The sequence below is a fragment of the Leptonotus elevatus genome, chromosome 3, assembly GCF_054856555.1.
Source record: "Leptonotus elevatus isolate MCC_2025b chromosome 3, RoL_Lele_1.0, whole genome shotgun sequence".
NCBI lineage: Eukaryota > Metazoa > Chordata > Actinopteri > Syngnathiformes > Syngnathidae > Leptonotus > Leptonotus elevatus.
In genome coordinates this window covers 20,598,556-20,617,144 of record NC_141241.1, presented here as the reverse complement: position 1 = coordinate 20,617,144, position 18,589 = coordinate 20,598,556, and the positions used below count along the sequence as shown (strand labels likewise).

The 18,589-nt window shown below is 39.1% G+C and overlaps 4 protein-coding genes across 6 annotated transcripts; 1 reads left to right on the top strand and 3 right to left on the bottom strand.

Annotated features, from left to right (window-relative positions):
• Nucleotides 1–983: 983 nt before the first annotated feature.
• On the bottom strand, nucleotides 984–7,745 carry LOC147177401 (uncharacterized). 2 transcript variants are annotated; one of them, XM_086072137.1, is made up of 2 exons: nucleotides 3,335–3,821; nucleotides 984–2,166 (listed from the first exon to the last, which is right to left on the bottom strand). In XM_086072137.1, exons 1-2 carry the CDS (start codon nucleotides 3,528–3,530, stop codon nucleotides 1,115–1,117), a joined length of 1,248 nt encoding a protein of 415 aa, XP_085928263.1. In that variant the 5' UTR covers nucleotides 3,531–3,821; the 3' UTR covers nucleotides 984–1,114. The 2 variants fall into 2 exon arrangements, with proteins under 2 accessions (XP_085928263.1, XP_085928264.1); XM_086072138.1 differs by lacking the exons at nucleotides 984–2,166; nucleotides 3,335–3,821 and adding exons at nucleotides 4,342–6,334; nucleotides 7,341–7,745.
• A 1,833-nt stretch (nucleotides 7,746–9,578) lies between these two features.
• Nucleotides 9,579–11,513, top strand: LOC147177400 (uncharacterized). The gene is made up of 2 exons (XM_086072146.1): nucleotides 9,579–10,021; nucleotides 10,256–11,513. Exons 1-2 carry the CDS (start codon nucleotides 9,832–9,834, stop codon nucleotides 11,095–11,097), a joined length of 1,032 nt encoding a protein of 343 aa, XP_085928272.1. The 5' UTR covers nucleotides 9,579–9,831; the 3' UTR covers nucleotides 11,098–11,513.
• LOC147177399 (uncharacterized) lies at nucleotides 11,339–16,308 on the bottom strand. Its single transcript, XM_086072152.1, has 3 exons — nucleotides 16,160–16,308; nucleotides 15,042–15,103; nucleotides 11,339–14,165 (listed from the first exon to the last, which is right to left on the bottom strand). The coding sequence occupies exons 2-3, from the start codon at nucleotides 15,043–15,045 to the stop codon at nucleotides 13,288–13,290; spliced, it is 882 nt and encodes a 293-aa protein (XP_085928278.1). The 5' UTR covers nucleotides 15,046–15,103; nucleotides 16,160–16,308; the 3' UTR covers nucleotides 11,339–13,287.
• A 282-nt stretch (nucleotides 16,309–16,590) lies between these two features.
• On the bottom strand, nucleotides 16,591–18,363 carry LOC147177398 (uncharacterized). Of its 2 annotated transcripts, none has more exons than XM_086072150.1 (2): nucleotides 17,974–18,363; nucleotides 16,591–17,638 (listed from the first exon to the last, which is right to left on the bottom strand). In XM_086072150.1, exons 1-2 carry the CDS (start codon nucleotides 17,978–17,980, stop codon nucleotides 16,725–16,727), a joined length of 921 nt encoding a protein of 306 aa, XP_085928276.1. In that variant the 5' UTR covers nucleotides 17,981–18,363; the 3' UTR covers nucleotides 16,591–16,724. The 2 variants fall into 2 exon arrangements, with proteins under 2 accessions (XP_085928276.1, XP_085928277.1); XM_086072151.1 differs by having other exon boundaries at nucleotides 16,595–17,635.
• Nucleotides 18,364–18,589: the final 226 nt, after the last annotated feature.

The following is an 18,589-nucleotide window of genomic DNA, read 5'->3' as shown; positions in this document are numbered from 1 at the left end:
ATAATACAGTAGTCTTCATATTGATGCACTTGCTAATGCACATATACAAATTGTAGTCGTTTTCAGTTTGTCACATTTCCTTTTGGCATAAAATTAGCCTGGCTCGAGACGTGGGTGGCCCAAAAGGATGCCTAATTAAAAATATTGGTAATTGGCCACCAGGGAGAGCTAAAACTGCAAGAACAGAAACACACTGGCCTTTTGCGCAACCAGTCGTTTATTTTTACAGTAAGTTTTCATAGTTGTGATGCTCCAGCTTCAAGGTTGCCTAGTAAGGGCCTCTGCAAAAAATCCTGCATTTGTGAAAGGTCCACCTTGACTATAGTAATAAGTTTCTTACTGGTCTTCCCATGTCAGCTAAATCTTGCAATCAGTATTTAGTACAAAATGCTGCAACAAGACTACTGACAGTAACTAGAACGTTTGATCATATATTATTACCTCTATATTGCCCACTTGCATTGGCTCCAGCCAGGTATTACAATGGCCTACCCCGTAATATAATGTGGAAATGTAGCTATAACAAGAAAGTTATAAAACAGCTACGTCTATAAAAGTCACTTTGTTTGCTGTGGTTTCAAAACGGTACAAGAATTTGCTCACAGCCTTGAATACCAGCCTCGAGCATAAAGCCAGGGCCATATTTTTGTGTGTCCTTTGTCAATGATAAATAAAGATGTGATTTACTCTCACAACATGATGGTTTTTTTGGTGACACACAAATACATTTTTTGTGACCACTGTGGGTTTTTCGTTCATTAACAGAGGCACAGCTTCTATTTTGTCCAAGTGCGTCGGACAGTCTTACAAGCCGCAAGTTAAACTTGGCTGAGAAGGGGCAAAACCAGGATTTATGCGTGCAACTGCCATATGATGATAGCAAATTTGTTAGGATGTTCAGGAACATCAAGCTTGCCACGAACTGCACCTATTTTGCTACCAGTGCAATGTACAAAGATATTCACACTATAGACAGACAGAAATTACTTTGTGAATACAAGGTTATTTATACAAGATCATAAACACACATTTCCACCATTACCACAAACAGTCAAACTAGATGGGTTTGTAAAATAGTCAAAGGTCTTTTGAGTTTGCTTCAAATCTTGCAGCTTCATTGATTGCTGCTCTTCTCGCCAGCACACTTGTGTCTTTTCACATGATACTTAACATAGAATTTTTTGTCACACACACTGCAACTGAAAGGTCTCTCGCCAGTGTGTATTCTTGTGTGTGATGTTAAATTCTGCTTTTGAGAAAATCTTTGACCACAGACTAGGCAGCAAAATGGTCTCTCACCAGTGTGTGTTCTTGTGTGTTGAATCAACCCTGTACGATACCGAAAACTTATGTTGCAGACTGAGCAGGTAAAAGGTTTTTCTCCAGTGTGTGTCCTTGTATGTGATCTTAAATTTCCCTTTACAGAGAATCTTTTACCACAAATTGAACAGGCAAAAGGTTTCTCCCCAGTGTGTGTTCTTGTGTGTGTTCTTAAACTTGAACGATTTCCGAAACTTAAGTTGCAGACTGAACATGTAAAAGGTTTATCTCCCGTGTGTGTTCTAGTGTGCTTAATTAAACTTCCCCTTTGTGTGAATCTTTTACCACAAACTGAGCAGACAAAGGGTTTCTCCCCACTATGTGTTCTTGTGTGTTCAACCAATCCTGACCTGTCAGTGAAACTTAAGGTGCAGACAGAGCAGGAAAAAGGTTTCTCTCCCGTGTGTGTCCTCATGTGCCGTTTCAAATTATGCCTGGCAGCAAATGTTTTCCCACATTGAGAGCACTCCAACCGTTTGTTGTCAGTGTGATACGTCATATCACCTTTAGAGTGTTCATCGTCAGTGTCAGGAGTGTGTGACACTGTGTCGTCACTATCTGACAGTGGTGCTAGGAGGCTGTCTCCTTGTGATCCTCCGCAGTGGTCTCCATCACCTTCTGGGATGTGTTGACTTGAGCTACTGCATGGAGGTTCGGTCCCTTCGTTCTTCTCACTTGGCACTTTGTCTTCATCCTCGTCACTATTTACAGGGATGATAGTGAATGGCAAATTGGTGATATTGTCTTCTTTTTCCTCTTTAACATGGGGGACCTCTGGCTCCTCTTCCTCCTTAATGTGGGAGAACTCTGGCTCGCAGTGCTCAGGGTGAAGATCTTCACTGATGTCTGCAGGATGCAAGAAGACAAAAACAGAAAGTTTGATAAAGAATTCTGAGTCTTTGTCTTTTCCCGACTTCATCATTAGTGCAGTTTTGAAGACATTCAAAGTCACTTCGCCTTGATCTTCGTCACTGTCAAATTCTCTTATGATTTTAACCTGTGTGAACCAGAAATGGCTGCGTAGAAAATGGTGGATGGAAATCGCTTCATAAACTGAATTCTGGTAGAATTTTTGGTTTATTTTTCACACATCATCTATTTATAGACAGTTTAGCTGAAGTTGATCATCGGAAATCAAACTGAGATATATAATAGGTGGAATTACTTATTACTAATGCTGCCTCTCACAGGTTAGTCTTGGTATCATGACTGACTTGGTCGTGTGTGTGTGGTATTTTGCTGGCTAGGCATCCCTAGTACACTGTGAAAACTGTAAAAAAATATATATATTTTAAATGACACAATTTAAATAAATAACAATAAACGTGACAGAGTACACAGAGGTAAAAAACAAAAACAAAACAAATCAGTAAACATGGCCATTTGGTTGATTATTTTGGCCGATGTTTGAAGGGCCATAATTGGATGATATAATCAGTCGGGCCCTACCTATTACATATGAACAGTATATTTCATTCATTTTATTATTTAAGTTTTTATGTGTGCTGAAATGTGTTTAGAATAAGTTTAAAATTTGGTAATAAAAAAGTAAATACACTTGTTTACCGTGTTAAAAGCATGTGGCTTATGACGTTTGAGTCTGAATGAAGGGGGCATAACTATATTTTCACATAATCCTACAACCATTGATTTGCTCATGTTGTTATCAATGTCTTTGTTTTTGAGAAGACAGCTGTGTCAATTCGATCGTTTTGTGATTAGACAACAGGAGGATTCAGGTGCAAGGAAGATGTGAAGGTCAACAACATCGACACGTCACTGCGGGAAGGAAGAACAATTTATGGATGTTCATCCATCTGTTTTGTATTTGAGACGCACATAATAATACATTTCACACCTCAATGGACAATTTAGCGTCTTTAATTAACTGGCTTTAGGCGCAAGCCAATCGCAGACAAACAACAATTTAAGCCTTCAATTAACCTAAAAAGCATGTTTGGGAAATGTGAGATCCAAACCCCAAATAATTGAAAAGTAACAAAGACAAACAAACCTGCGATGTGTAATTCATCTTGGGGCTTCTTGAAAACAGCGTCCAGTAGTTGACGCTGTCGCTCGTTCTCCTGTTTTGTTCGAGAAAGTTCCTCTTCGTACTCTGCTATTGTTCCTTCAAACACTGCAATCACTTCATCAAGGGCCGCACTCAATCGCTGATTCAGCAATGCTCTCAGCATTTCGACTTTACACATTTTTAATCGATATTCACAGCACTTTAAACTGACGTATGAGCTCTGTTTAACGATGCATTGACCACTTCCGCGTCGCTTGGTTAGCAACTAGGAAGCTAAGCTAAGCTATGAGACTTCAACAAACGCCACTAAGACGAGTTTACGTTGGTAGTGATGTTATAGTCTAGTGAAGTAGTGAAGTGACATACTGCTCCGACACGTCAGTACGTTCAGTTGTACTCCAGAAAGATGTCTTTAATGAAGCTAAGGCCGCTTGTCCAGCCATGTAACAACGTTTAGAGGGCTCACTAAGTGACGTCACGTTCAGAATTTCGCTCCGCCCACTACACAGTGTTTTCTCATTGACCAAATGGCATTTCTTTATTATTATTTTATCCTTTCTCGGTCCTTAAGCCTTTCTCCTGTTTATGATTCCCGACAATCCTATTGAGGAGAGACAAACATTTAGAGAAATTAGATGGTAGTCTTCAATGTCGACAATTCATGGCGACGGCAATTAAAGATGACGTAACATCAATGACGCACGTCATACGCGTTCAGGCCTCTTTGTTTCAGGTGGAATTATTCAACTCAAATATGATCACCACTCTTGTCCTTCACAACTCTGGTCATGAATGGATTTTGAAAAGTTTAAACAAGCTCTATGCATATATACAAGATTAATTCTAATATGTTTGACCTACAGTATTCATGTTTGAAATCAGGGGCGTCACACTCAATTTGTGTGGGGCACATCTGGTTTTGTCTGGGCTACATCAATTCCACACAAAAAGTCGTTCAAGGGTTAAAAACAAACAAAAACAACAACAAATCCAATCTTACCAATCTTTATTAAAAACAGTTCAGAACAGGAACAATTCTTCAGAACGTGAACAATATTGATGAGCGGATTGAGCGCTGTGAGAAGATGCCTCATTCATTTGATTTGCTACTTGTTGCATCCATGAAAATCAGACTTCACGGGATTAAGACACCCAAAAAACGACATTTGATTGTTTTGGCCATTATAAAAAATATAATTTTGTGAACAGAATTTACTAACTCTGTGGTTAAACTAATTTGCAGGTCGATATGGCCAGTATCATGTGCTCTTTCTGTAACTACCCAATATGTCACAACATGGCACCAAAGCTGCCCCCTGGTTAATAAGTAGTCATTGGTGTCAAGGAATTATGTTGAAATAATACATCTGGATTGAGACTAAAATATTTGTGTTAGGGATGAGCTAAATTTAGCTGCAGTTGTTAGAAGAAGTCATGAGTCTTTGACGCATTTGTATGTATGTTTTTGCTCTGCTGAGTGGCTAACAAAAAAATTCAAAACATTTTAAGGCATTATTTTCAAAGGTATAATAATAATGATGAAAATAATAATATAGGCAATTATTTAAAAAAATATGTGGGAGTGTCAATTTCTCACATATATTTTTTATTTTAATTACTGGCATTATTAGTGCCCAAATTTGCATTATACGTACGTTGCGATATCAACACCATTTTTACAGTATTCCAAATTATTGTTGAAAAACAAAGATTTGTGGTATTTCTTTCATAATGCAAACAATTTAAAAGTTTATGAATTGATTTAACGCCTTACACGGGACCCAATAATGGGTAAAGGTTATTACTGTTTACCTACTTGTCTTTTTATTCCCGGTCACAAATCCAATTTTACAGACGAGAAAATCCGAAAGTTACACTAGTACAGTGTATTTGAGATCCTGTAGCTTCATTTACCATTGCTCTTCTTACCAGCACACTTATGTTTTGTAACCAGATACTTTTGAGAAAAGCTTTTATCACACACACTGCAACTGTACGGTTTCTCACCAGTATGTGTTCTCATGTGTTTAACCAAATTTGAACGTTCACTGAAACTTAAAGTGCAGACTGAGCAGGCATAGGGTTTTTCTCCAGTGTGTGTTCTTGTGTGTATGTTTAAATGAGCCTTACGAGCAAATCGTTTCTCGCAAACCAAGCAGGTAAAAGGTTTCTCACCAGTGTGTCGTCTTGCGTGTATGTTGAGATGTGCCCTACGGGCAAATTGTTTACCACAAACTGAGCAGTCAAAAGGTTTCTCACCGGTGTGCGTTGTTGTGTGTGTTCTTAAATGTCCCTTTATAGAGAATCTTTTACCACAAAATAAACAGGCAAAGGGTTTCTCTCCAGTGTGTGTTCTCATGTGTTTACCTAAATTTGAACGTTCGCTGAAACTTAAGGAGCAGACTGAGCAGACAAAGGCTTTCTCTCCAGTGTGTGTTCTTGTGTGTGCTATTAAATGTGCCTTCTGTGTGAATATTTTACCACAGAGTGAGCAGGAAAAAGGTTTCTCTCCAGTGTGTATTCTCCTGTGTACTTTCAAGCCCCACTTTGATCCAAATGTCTTCCCACACAGCGAGCACTTCCATTGTGCGTCATCACCTTCAGAGTGCTCATCATCAGTGTCAGGAGAGTGTGACGTTACATCAGGAGCACTATCGGATAGTGCAGCTGAGAGCCTGTCTGCTTGTGATCCTCCACAGTGGTCTCTGTCACTTTCGTCTTCATCATCATCATTTTCACTCTTCACAATGACAGTCAATGGAAAGTTGTTGATATATTCCTCCTCCTCTTCCTCTTTAATATGGACGGGCATTGGTTCCTCTTCTTCCTTTATGTGGGGTAGCTCTGTCTCCTCTAAAGCCTCTTTAATGAGGGGTAGCGCTAGCTCTTCTTCCTCATTTGTGTGAGGGGGCTTCGGATTCTCCTTCTCCACTGTGGAGCTCCATTTGTGCTGCTCAGGATGAAGATCTTCTTCACTGACATCTACAGGACACAAGACAAACAGAAATGGTTTGGTCATGTCAAGTTTCAGGTTGTGACTGTTGATAGGATGTTGAAACAAATAAGTGCCTCTGAGGTGGCAATGTGTACTGCCTCTGCTATCATTCACATTAATTTGTTATTTTCTAATTTTTTTGTAATTTAGTGCTTGTTTTGCAATGTGTAAACCCGCTTTGGACTGTTTTTAGTATTTTCAGCATAACATTCTTTGGCGTAGAGCAGGGGTGCTCAAGTTCGGTCCTCGAGAGCCCCTATCCAGCCTGTTTTCCATGTTTCTCTTCACGTACACACCTGAATAATGATCAGGATCGTTATCAGGCTTCTGCAAAGCTTGCTGATTAGCTGATCATTAGATTCAGCTGTGCTGCAGGGAGGAAACATGGAAAACAGGCTGGATAGGGGCTCTCGAGGACCGAACTTGAGCACCCCTGGCGTAGAGTATCAGCGCTTTTTTGCAGCCTGTTCCTGACAGGCAGACAGCGGCATAATGATTTGACACATCATCACATAGGAAGAAGATTTTCAAGATCAGTGGGCAATAGTTGTAAGGGCAAGTTCAAATCAATAAAAAAAAAAGTGTTGTACTAACACTCCACTACAAGTCTTGCTTCCAATGTAGCAGCCGTGGTTAACGTAGGCTTGTTGCACATTATGTACAGTGGATGTTCATGTGAGTGAGGACTGAGACGCGTGGCTTTGGTGAGAGACTCAAAGAGGGGAAGGAAGTTGTGAAGTGCTGCTACGTTCACATCTTACCAGCAGTTTTGAAACGAACTTCTCTCTTTTATTCTGGCCCCCAGTTCATCGGAAACATCGGCAATCTGTCCGTTTTAGCAATGTACCTCTTATTTTCGACTGACACTTCGCACATTATAAAGTATGGCCATAGAGAAGTTCGACTTCACAAATAAGGATTAAGAAATAAACACACAACAATTGTAGTTACCACTTAAATTGTACCTACTAAAAATGAGAGAAGTAAACAAACCTGCATTTCGTAGCATGACTTGGGGCTTCTTGAAAACAGCATCAAGTTGACCTTGTCGCTCGTTCTTCTCGTTTGTCCGAGAAAGTTCCGCGTAATTTTCTTTCACACGTTTTGCATTCATTTTCACACGATAATAACACTTGACACGTACTCTTGATCTCTTCTGAGCGATGTGTTGAACAGTTCCGCGTCTTGTTCGCAGCTAGCAAGCTAAGCTAAACTATCTCGAAAAGTTCACCAAGACGACTGTATGAGGACACGGAGATACTATTTAATTAATGCTGTTTTATATCAGTAAAGTACTGATGATGCCCGCTGTGTCGAAGCTTCAGTACGTTCAAAGATAATTCAGGGAGAAAAACAATTGGCAAGCGCGTGCGGTTGCAAAAATACGAATGCGGAAGTAGAAAGCGGAATTTAAACCGTAACTCCACTAGGACAAATTTCATGCCACAATCATAATGCCATCTAAATACAGTTGTCTTTAACCACGGTTATGGTCACAAACCTTGTGTAATAAGTAAATAGTGTTGAACATTACGTAATTTAACGTGTGCATTATGTGCAGTATAAAGTTCATAGAAGGACGACAACGTCAACTGTTCGACGCTGTTTTCAAGAAGCCTCAAGTTGTGTTACACAATGCAGTTTTTTCACGTTTTCTATCACTTTCTTAGAAGTTAAAACGTTACCATTTTACAACAATATTCGAGTGGATGTTTTATAATGAATCCTCATTCGTAAAGTCCAACATCAGGGCACATTACCACGCCATGGCATTTTGTTATCTACTCGCCACATAAATGGTTATTTCATCTATTTATTACAAATCATGACCTATGTTGCATGTCTGTACAGATTGTCGATGCTGTAACATAAGAAAATATATTTTTTAAAATCTTAGCACATTCATCCATTTTCGGAGCTGCTAATCTTCGTTAGGGTTGCGGATGTGCTTTCAAACTTAAATATGCAATCTTTTAAACAGAATTATCATATTACTAATAATTATAATTTAATTTTAGTCTCCATTCATATCACCCAAGGTAACCTAAGGCTACTTACAGGGTTAAACATTAGAATTAGATACAATTGTTTTTTAATGCCGCAAATTAGTCACGAATCAGTCATAAAATAAAAAAAATACCACACATAGTTCTGTCATAAAAAAGAAAACACATGCAGAGTGAAAAGGCATAGGCAGAAGCTCACGCTTATTTTCGCCTACCCTTTTTACAAGATGAAAAGCATAAGAATCAATAGAAGATAAAATAAAATCATTAATTATGTTTTACTCCACAAAAATAGTGATGAGATCTTCTCTATCATTAACATCATTAATTAAATCTTTGCGTCTGCATACTAATTATTAGCAAATTAACAATCAAATATCAACACAACATACAGTAAAATCAATAATAACCTAGTGAAATTACATTTTATTCTAGTATGGCAGAAAAAAACTATATTCTTAAACCCCATAATGATACATTCTTAATTAACATTACCAAAAACTTCTAAAGGCGAACGCAACATAAAACTCTGTTGTCTTGATTGAGGCACCGTTGACTTTACTAAACCAGCTGTGTTTGTCTTCTTGTGTCCTGCAGATGTCGGTGAAGAAGATCTTCATCCTGAGCAGCAGAAGTGCAACAAACAACCCATGCCTAATAAAAAGACGTCATTACATGTTTGTTCTACACAACACTACACTGCCCAGGAACATCTTCGTCATCTGTTATTTGTAGGAACATATCAGTGATACGCGACCTTAATGTAACGTTGCTATTTCAATATGCTTTATGGGATACAGTAACATTGCACAACGTGTTGTGAGATCAAATATGTGTGATTCAGGAGCCTGAAGCACATAAGAAAGAGTAACGTTCATCCATTTTACAAAGCATTACATGGTGTCCGTGTAGCGGTTCATAAAGCCACCGGTAAAAGCTAAGAGCAGAATGAGCAGGCAAAACGTTTACCCCTAGTGTGTATGTTTAAATCTGCCTTCTGTATAAATCTTTTACCACAATCTGAGCACCTATAAGTTTTCTCTCCAGTGTGTGTTTTTATGTGTCTTTTCAACAAAGACATTATAATGTTTGAATTATGCAGCAGTATATAAATTATGTATTGACTATGTGATTTTTTTTAATGGTTCTAATAGTCGTCACTCACACACACACGCAAAGCAGTTCGCCTGGAATGCAATGCCTTAGTTTGTTCTAGTGGGCTTGCCGTAGCACTTCTGGTAGGCGAGCACACCGCTAGCTCCAACCAACCACAACAACTTCAAGCTCACTTGGCATTTTAACATTTATTTAATTGCAAAATCTATGTTATTGTGCTTGTTGCCAGTTGTCCTTGTGTCATGAGGAAAAATATTCTACTTGGTTTTATTGTTGCGGGGATAAGATCGCCATTGGCTTCCCAGAGTTGCTTTTAGCTAGCTAGCTGCAAAGAAAGTCAGCGACACCTTACAGAGCTGAAAATGTGTAAAGTTCAAATGCTGAGAGCGTTGGTGAACCAGCGACTGAGTGCAGCCGTCGAAGAAATATTTGTAGTGTTTGAAAGAGCAATCGCAGAATACGAAGAGGAACTTTGTCGAACAAAGAAGGAGAACGAGCGACAACGTCAATTATTGGACGCCGTTTACAAGCCTCAAAGTGGACTGAACAGAGGTTTGTTAGCTCCTTTCTACCGTTTGTTAATTAGATTTCTTGCAGACGTTCATACAACGTGTGAGAAAGTAGTATACAGTCATTCATCGGCCTTGGGAGGCACTGTATGTAATGTACTGTCTCTACTGTACTGTACGATCCATTACCAAGCTCCTCTCAAATGGCGTCATTAATTCATGTTTCCTCTTAAGCCTGGCTCACCCGGCAAGATTTTATGTGTCCTGTGTACTGCAGATGTCAATGAAGAAGAGCGTCATCCTGAGCAGCAGGATCCAGCACCCTCCCACATTAAAGAGGAAGAGGCGGGAGAGCAACCTCAAGGGCCGGGGCTGCCTGTGCTTTGCGTTGTCGTAAAGAATGAAGACCGTCAAAGTGGGGAGAACATAAGAGCGGAGCCTCAGAGCGGCAGCTCAAGTCGACCCATGACAACGCAAAGTGCAGAAGGGTCCCAAGAAGACAGACACTTCGCTCCTCTTTCTGTCAGTGATGACACGACGTCACACTCGCCGGACTCTGATGATGAACACTCTCAAGGTGATGCGAGATCTGAGCGCACCAAAGACACATGCTGGAAATGCTTCCAGTGTGACAAAGCCTTCTTTAATCAGACTGATTTTAAAAAGCACATGCGATGGCACACGGGCGAGAGACGCTTCATGTGCTCAGATTGCGGTCAAACCTTTTCTAAGAAAGGACACATGATAACGCACACCAGGACGCACACAGGAGAAAAACCTTTTTCCTGCTCAGTCTGCAGCAAAAGTTTCAGCGTTGCGTTCGGTTTGGTTCAACACATGAGGACGCACACCGGGGAAAAACCATTCAGCTGCTCAGTGTGCGATAAGAGATTTGCTTACCAGATCTGCTTGATGAGACATGCCAGCACGCACACGGGAGAGAAACCACATTCCTGCTCGGTCTGCAACACAAGTTTTCGGCTTCGGTCGGCACTCATGACTCATATGAGGACGCACACTGGAGAGAAACCCTTTTCATGCTCCGTCTGCAATAAAAGTTTCTGTGCTAATTCAACATTGAGGAATCATATGAGGACACACACTGGTGAGAGTGTTTAACTGTGCGGTTTGTGGCAATAAAGAATAACCAGGCCCAGTGCATCATTTTCAACAGTTGCTTTTGACATTGACGCAGTGTTGCTTAAAATCAAAGGTGGAGGAGCCACATTTAGCCTGGGTTGTTAATGGCTGTTAGTGTCTTTGTTGCATGTACAGTACATGTGCACTTACATGTGCACTTCCACTGCATAGTATCAAAATCAAATGATGAAGTGTTTGAGGATTATAGTTTGTGGTAATTTTATAGTTGAGATGACTAAGACTTGGGGGGCATCAATTACTTGTGTGCACAATTACATGCATTCTGGAGGAAAACAGTTAATGAATCAGACGGTGATGTGTTGTAGTGAAACCAAATGATAGATATATTATTGTGCATGTGGACTGCAATGAAATGCTGTGATGTATCAACCAATATTATAAAAAATGGAAAATAAATTTTTGGACATGCAGTATATTCCTTCTTAATCTTCAGTGTATCATTCCATGAACCAGAGAATTTGTGTGTGCTTGAAAAAAAAATACAATGAAAAAAAATAAAGAAGCAAAAACTTCGTGATCGGTCACCTTGCCAAGTATACGTAGCAAGATAACACTTTAATGTTGATATATTTTTACATTGCTTAAAATGTGGCTCTTTTTGGAAGTAAAAAATGGGGGGTTGGTGTTATTGGTTATGAGCAAATCACAATTTTTAATTTTTTATTTATTTTTTACATATATTGTATTCTTAAAAAATATTGATTTCTCAGACTCAGATACTGTATGTTGTGATAGTTTTATCATTTAATTGAGATTGGCAACAGGATCGTAATTTTCTTCTATTTAGTTACATGGCATAACGAGTAGAATGAGTAGAAGAATTTAGAGCTTAATTTTTCATAAAAAAATAATTACTGTTTCAGGCAGTTTAGTGGCAGCATACGACAATACCTCTTATACAGTACATTGAGTGGATTAACCAAAACTAGCAAATAACATTAGTAGGAAGGTTATTCTAAGACTCTAGGTTGACTTAGTGTGGTTTACTGCGTATTCAGAGCCATAGACATCGTTGAATGTAACCCTCGCATCTCCAAAATCACCGTCTCAGGAAATCACAGAAACGCCATCTTGATTGAGTTACCCAACACATCATTCAAGTTGGTATTATAGTACATGCCATACAGCATACAGAAATCGCTTTAAAAAATATATATATATTTTATTCATTGTCATTGATTAGAACGTTACAGACTCGTAGCCACCACCTTGTGGCTATTTTACTTCACAAAAGCAAATAACTTGTTACATCACCTTTCCAAACTCTTTTTCAAAGGTCTTAGAGCCATGAGTGATGCAATTAAAGGACCAGCTGACTAAGCTGTGTAATACTACTAGATGGAAATAAACCTGCACAAAAAAATTGTCTTCATGGTCGACTGCAACATTCTGGAACAAAGCACTACAACCTCCATTTTAATAAAACAGGCTTACTCAAATCTTTCCAACTTTTTCACTTCACAGATCAGAGGGAAGAGGCCGAGTTTTGAAACACTTAAGATTGTTCAGTGTTCAAGAGTTAATAGATTTGTTCTCCAGCTTTTTTCAACACTTTTGATTTAATGATGTGTGAAAATGACAAATAACATGGGACCAGACCAATAGAATTCAATAGTTCAGTACTGTATAGCAAAATATATATTAAGGACATTTACACATATAGTGATCCACTCCAAAAATGAGTTAAAGAAAAATGAGCAGCAATGAGCAATTTAAATGCACATACTGTCGATAACTAGAGCTTTTTTTTCCTTTCATTTTTTAACTGATGGAAATGTTTATTTTGAATATGCATTACATGAAAAATCCTTTACTGAAACACAAGGTAAAGCAAGGATAAAAAGCTGTAGCAAGAAGTTAAAACTTGTGGCAGACCAGATGATGCCACAAAGTCTGCAGTTATAATAAAAAAAATTAAAAATTAAATCAGGTTTGACATCTACACTGTAGAGCTATTAATGTAGTCAACATGGCACGTTACCCTCAACTAACTCTACTGCCCATGTCTCTATGACATCAGAATTTCTTGTAATGGTAAGTCCTTTTATGCAGTGTAAAAAAATGCAGTATTAAATGTCCGTATAATTCAGTGTATAAATACCAATTGAAAATTAAACACCTGCTAGTTTTAAATCACACACACGTCAGCTAACACACTTTAGCGTGTTTTTTCATGTGCTGAACCAAACCTGAACGAACTCGAAAACCTGCTTGGCAGATTGAACAGGAATAAGGTTTCTCTCCCGTGTGCATTCTAGTGTGCAATGCAAAATTCCCTTTCAGGGAAAACATTTTCCCACAGAATAAGCATGAATAAGGTTTCTCCCCAGTATGTGTTCTCATATGCCGCGCCAATGTCGAACTATCATTAAAACTGGTGCTGCAGACCGAGCAGGAATGGGGTTTTTCTCCAGTGTGTGTTCTCGTGTGTGTAATAAAGTTTCCCTTCTGGGCAAATCCTTTCCCACAAACTGAGCACATGAATTGCTTCTCCCCAGTGTGCGTTTTTTTGTGTTGAAGCAGCGCGGAACCATCACTAAAACGTTTGTCGCAGGCTGAGCAGGAAAAGGGTTTCTCTCCAGTGTGTATACGCATGTGGGTTCTCAAGTTTCCTTTTTGAGAGAATTTTTTCGCACATACTGAGCATGCAAAAGGTTTCTCTCCGGTGTGAGTCATCATGTGTCTTTTCAGGATTTTCCTGTTGCCATAAGTTTTAAAACACTGAGAGCATTTCAAGCGTTTGTTGTCTGTGTGACATTTCAAATGCTCATCATCAGTGTCAGGTGAGTGTGACATGATATCGTGACGATCTGATAGTGGAGCTAAGAGGCCGTCTGCTTGGTCTCCATCACCTTCTTCTTCATCATCACCTTCATCTTCACTCTTCACAATGACACGATTAAACGGCAGCTCGGTGGTATCAGTCTCCTTCTCCTCCTCTTTAACATGGGGGGACTCTGTTTCCTGCTTCTCCACCCTGAAGCTCCACTTTTGTTGCTCTGGATGAAAACCTTCTTCATGGACATCTGCAGGACACAAAAAGACAAACCAATCATTTATGTAGAAAGTCTAAAAATAAATATTTCAAACCTGTCAAAATGTATTTAAATGTGATATTTAAATTTGAATTCAGAGGAATATTGTGAAATCCTGGAACATAACCTGAAGCCATCCTTTGTGAAGTTACAGCCTGGTAGACGATGGATCATGCAACATGACAATGTTCCAAAGTATTTCAGCAATACAACCAAGGAATGGCTGAAGAACAACAAGATTCATGTTTTGGATGTGTCCAGTCAAAATCCTGATTTAAATTATTTCAAAATACTGTGGCGGGACGCCCATCCAACCTCTCTCAATTGGCTGCAATTTACAAGGAAGAGTGGCAAAAAATTCCCCAAAGTAGATGTGAAAGACTGATAAGTCACTAAAGAAAGTGTTTGGATGAAGTTCTCATTGCAAAAGGAGGTGCAATGTCTGATTAAGTGAGAGGTTCACATACTTTTGCACCCATGAAATCTGAGTTTTTCTTAAATCAACAACTTTTGTTTAAGAATGAATGACAATATTATCATTCTTTTTGTTCGAGTCCATTATTTTCAATGTTAGCATTGTAGATTTAGGTATGACTAAACATTTAATACGGTTATCTTAATATTTTATACAAAAAATCTGACCATGCCTGCAGGGTTCACAAACTTTTGAGCACCACTGTATATTCTTCCTAATAAGTGAAAAAATGAATAATATTAATACATTTAAATCACGACTTTTCATCTTTTACTTGTTTTGTATCTCCATGTGTGCACTATGATATTTATTTATGCCATACCATGTCAGTCCATTGTGTAGCTTGAACCCAAGCTTCTACCTCAATTTGTTGGTGCGCTCAATTTGCTTACCCATGTGTCCAGTACGTAGCCACAGCTTTAGTATTGTTTGGCCTTGAAATACATGGGACGCACTAAAAGATAATAAAAAAAAAAAGAAGGGTTTGCAGGTCAACATAATTATGCAGTTAAATGCATTTAAAGTTCATGAAAATATTGTTGGGTGACAAAGCAAAAATTTATTGACATTCGACTTTTGACACATTTTTATGTTGAAATTTTCTCTGAACTTTTTGATGAGGGTGGTGTTTATTAGAATAACTTTTGCGCATATGTAATACCTTATTGACAATTCCGAGATGACGTCTCAGGTCAAGATGGCGGTCAATTTGGTAAACGAAATCCATCCGCTCATTGAATAGCATTGGACTTTGGATCGTTGTGATTTAATTTGTGAGGGTTATTTTGATTTCAAAATGTGATGAGATGTCGTTTGACTACTATAACAATTGGTGTGGCTTGTATGATAGTCACAGGCAAAAGCATTACAATCCGCCGTTTGTTTTCACCGTATAAAGGAAGCATTTGCATTGCGTCATTGCCAATAGAAGTTTATCAAAAAACTAAATAAACATTACACACACATATAATAATAATAATAATAATAATAATAATAATAATAATAATTAGGTGGCCAGTCGGCTAATTTGTGCTCAGTTGTTTGTGCTCTTTGAGACATGCTACTTCACAACAAAATTATTGGAATAAAGCGAGGGCAAACAAACAATACAATTTTACTGGATTCAGAACAGTTACCTGGCTGAGGTAGAGCAGGAGACATAATGCGTGTGCGTGCGCGTGCGTGTATGTGCGGCGCATATCGCACCCCAAGCGTTTAACCGTGCATCTTTTCTAAAAGAAAGTGTCAACATTTACCTGTCTTCAGTAAACTGCTTATTTAATAACTAACTAAATAAATTAAAATAACTTTCCAAAGGGCACTTGGGGTCTGCCTGAGCACGCCAGTGATACCTGCTGTGTCTAGCACAATTTAAGGCTTCTTACAAACAGCTATCAGCTGTTCGCGCTGTCGCTTGTTGGTTTAATACTCTCCATACTCTTCTATCACGCTTTTTTTGCACACAACACACGAGGTTACAACACTTGACACTCACACGACGTTTGCTTACCAATTCGCTGCTAGCAAACGCGTCTCTTTTGTCGCAACAAGTAAGCTAAACTAATATAACTGGAGCAGTTATCAGATACAAATAACTATGATATTAGCCTTTTTATGACGGAAATGTGCACCGAAGGAAGGAAATACTCCACAGTGAGCATAAACCGGATGTTTTACCATTTTACTTCCGGTGGAGAAGACAAAATGCTTTCCTCGTGAAAGTGAAGGACTCATTACACTCTGCTGACAATAGATGGCGACTGGTAGAGTCCCATTTCCAGGAAAGTAAAGAATGCTGGTATCGGGTTTGACATTTGTGCTAGGTTAGAGCCAGCATACGTATGTCTTATGACCGCAATGCAGAAATGATTGAAGCAAACAAATGTAAGTCAACATGGGTAACGAATCACATTGTGGAAGTTAAAATTTTCAAATGAAAAATCCAGTAAGTTAACTGTTTTATTTCATAAGGGTTATGTTGGGGCAAATTAACTATAAAGCCGGTTAATACATCACAGCAAAACAACAACAAAACAATATAACGGTAAATGTATCCTTTGGCTCACACAATTTAGCTAAACACTCTGCCTAGAGTGTTTTTTCATGTGGTGAATGAATGACGTATGGTAACTAAAACTTGTGTTGCAGATAGAACATGAAAAAGGTTTTTCTCCACTGTGTGATCTCATGTGCTCTCTCAAAGTCGCCTTTTGTGAGAATCTTTGATCACAATCTGAGCAGGTGAAAGGTTTCTCCCCAGTATGTGTTCGCATGTGTTGAACCAGACCTGAACGAACTCGAAAACTCGTGCTGCAGACCGAACAGGAATATGGCTTCTCTCCCGTGTGCGTTCTTGTGTGTGCGACAAAATTCCCCTTTATAGAGAAGCTTTTCTCACAGAATAAGCATGAAAAAGGTTTCTCCCCAGTGTGCGTTCTCATATGTCGTACCAATGCTGAGCTATCGTTAAAACTGGTGCTGCAAACCGAGCAGGAATGTGGTTTCTCTCCAGTGTGTGTCCTCGTGTGTGTCGTCAGGCTTCCTTTCTGTGTGAAACCTTTGCCGCAAAGTGAGCACATGAAAGGTTTCTCTCCTGTGTGACATCTCATGTGTCTTTCCAATGTTGACTTGTTGAGGAAAGTCTTGTCACACTGAGAACATGTCAAGTGTTTGTTGTCAGTGTCACATTCTATATCACCATCTTCCGTGTCGGGAGAGTGTGACAATGTGTCGTCACTATCTGATAATGGAGCTACAAGACTGTCTGCGTGGGACCCTCTCTTCTCCCTTTGACCGTGATGAAGCTGCGAAGAGTGAGGCTCGTCCTCATCGTCCTCACTCTTCACAATTACACGAATCACTGGAAGCCTGCTGATATCAGCCTCCTCCTCTTCCTCTTTAACATGGGCAAGTGCCGGCTCCTCCTCTTCCCCTCTTGAGTTCCACTCCACAAGCTGCTCACGATTAAGATCTTCTTCCATGGCATCTGCTGGACACAAGGAGACAACACTTGAATGGATGTACCATATTGCTGGATATTGGAGGCAAGGAACTGGAATATGCTTTTAAACGAAGCTGCACAATCAATAAAATTTTAACCATGATAATCTGCTAGGGTTGTATTTAAAATGCGGGCTCTGCTGCATTATAGTCAAGAACTTTTTCAACCAGTTAGTCAGCCGATTGCGGCCAAATTGATAGTCAGGATTATTTTTTATCGATACATATTGTAATCATGATTATTAATCCATATTATCATTATGTCAGGAACATCACTAGACACAGTGTACGCTTCTTGACAATTGAGAAGTGTAGTGCACAAACCTGCCATGTGCGTCCTGAAAACAGCGTCCAGTAGTTCACGTTGTAGTTCGTTTTCCTCTTAATTGTTCGAGAATGTTTCTCCTCGTACTCTACCGTTTTTAACAAAAAAATTTGCACACGATAACCACACTATAGTCACACTCGATCTCGGTATTAACAATATGATGCTAACAAACCCCTCGCTTTGATAGCAGCTAACAAGCTAAATCGACATCTCCAGATAGGGAATACAGCTTTATTCTGACCGGATGTTTATAATCGATGATAATCGCTCCGTCATATGACAAAAATGTGAACAAATGAAATACCGAGCGCAATATTTTAGTACAATAAACACGATTTTGAGTGCTGAATTTTAATGACTACCGAACTTCCGCATTTCTTCTTCGCTTATCATTTAGGAAACTCGCACGTATCACGTATAGCGACTCTGCCGTCTACCGGGTAAAAAAGCATAGGTGTGGGCAAAAGTACTACTGTACTTTTGTTAAAAAAAGAAGAAGAACAGAAACAAAGACACACTGGTACAAGTACATATAATGGTTTAGCTAATTTATTCCAGACCTGTCTCCCATTGGAAATGTGGGGTGCATTATGAAATGCAAAATGTGATTAT

Excerpts from the sequence above, each read along its gene's own strand:
- LOC147177401 (XM_086072137.1), bottom strand. The coding sequence starts at position 3,530 with ATGTGTAAAGTCGAAATGCTGAGAGCATTGCTGAATCAGCGATTGAGT. Across the intron at positions 2,167-3,334 it reads AGATGAATTACACATCGCAG|ACATCAGTGAAGATCTTCAC; the intron begins GTTTGTTTGTCT and ends TGCATCCTGCAG.
- LOC147177400 (XM_086072146.1), top strand. The coding sequence starts at position 9,832 with ATGTGTAAAGTTCAAATGCTGAGAGCGTTGGTGAACCAGCGACTGAGT. Across the intron at positions 10,022-10,255 it reads TCAAAGTGGACTGAACAGAG|ATGTCAATGAAGAAGAGCGT; the intron begins GTTTGTTAGCTC and ends TGTGTACTGCAG.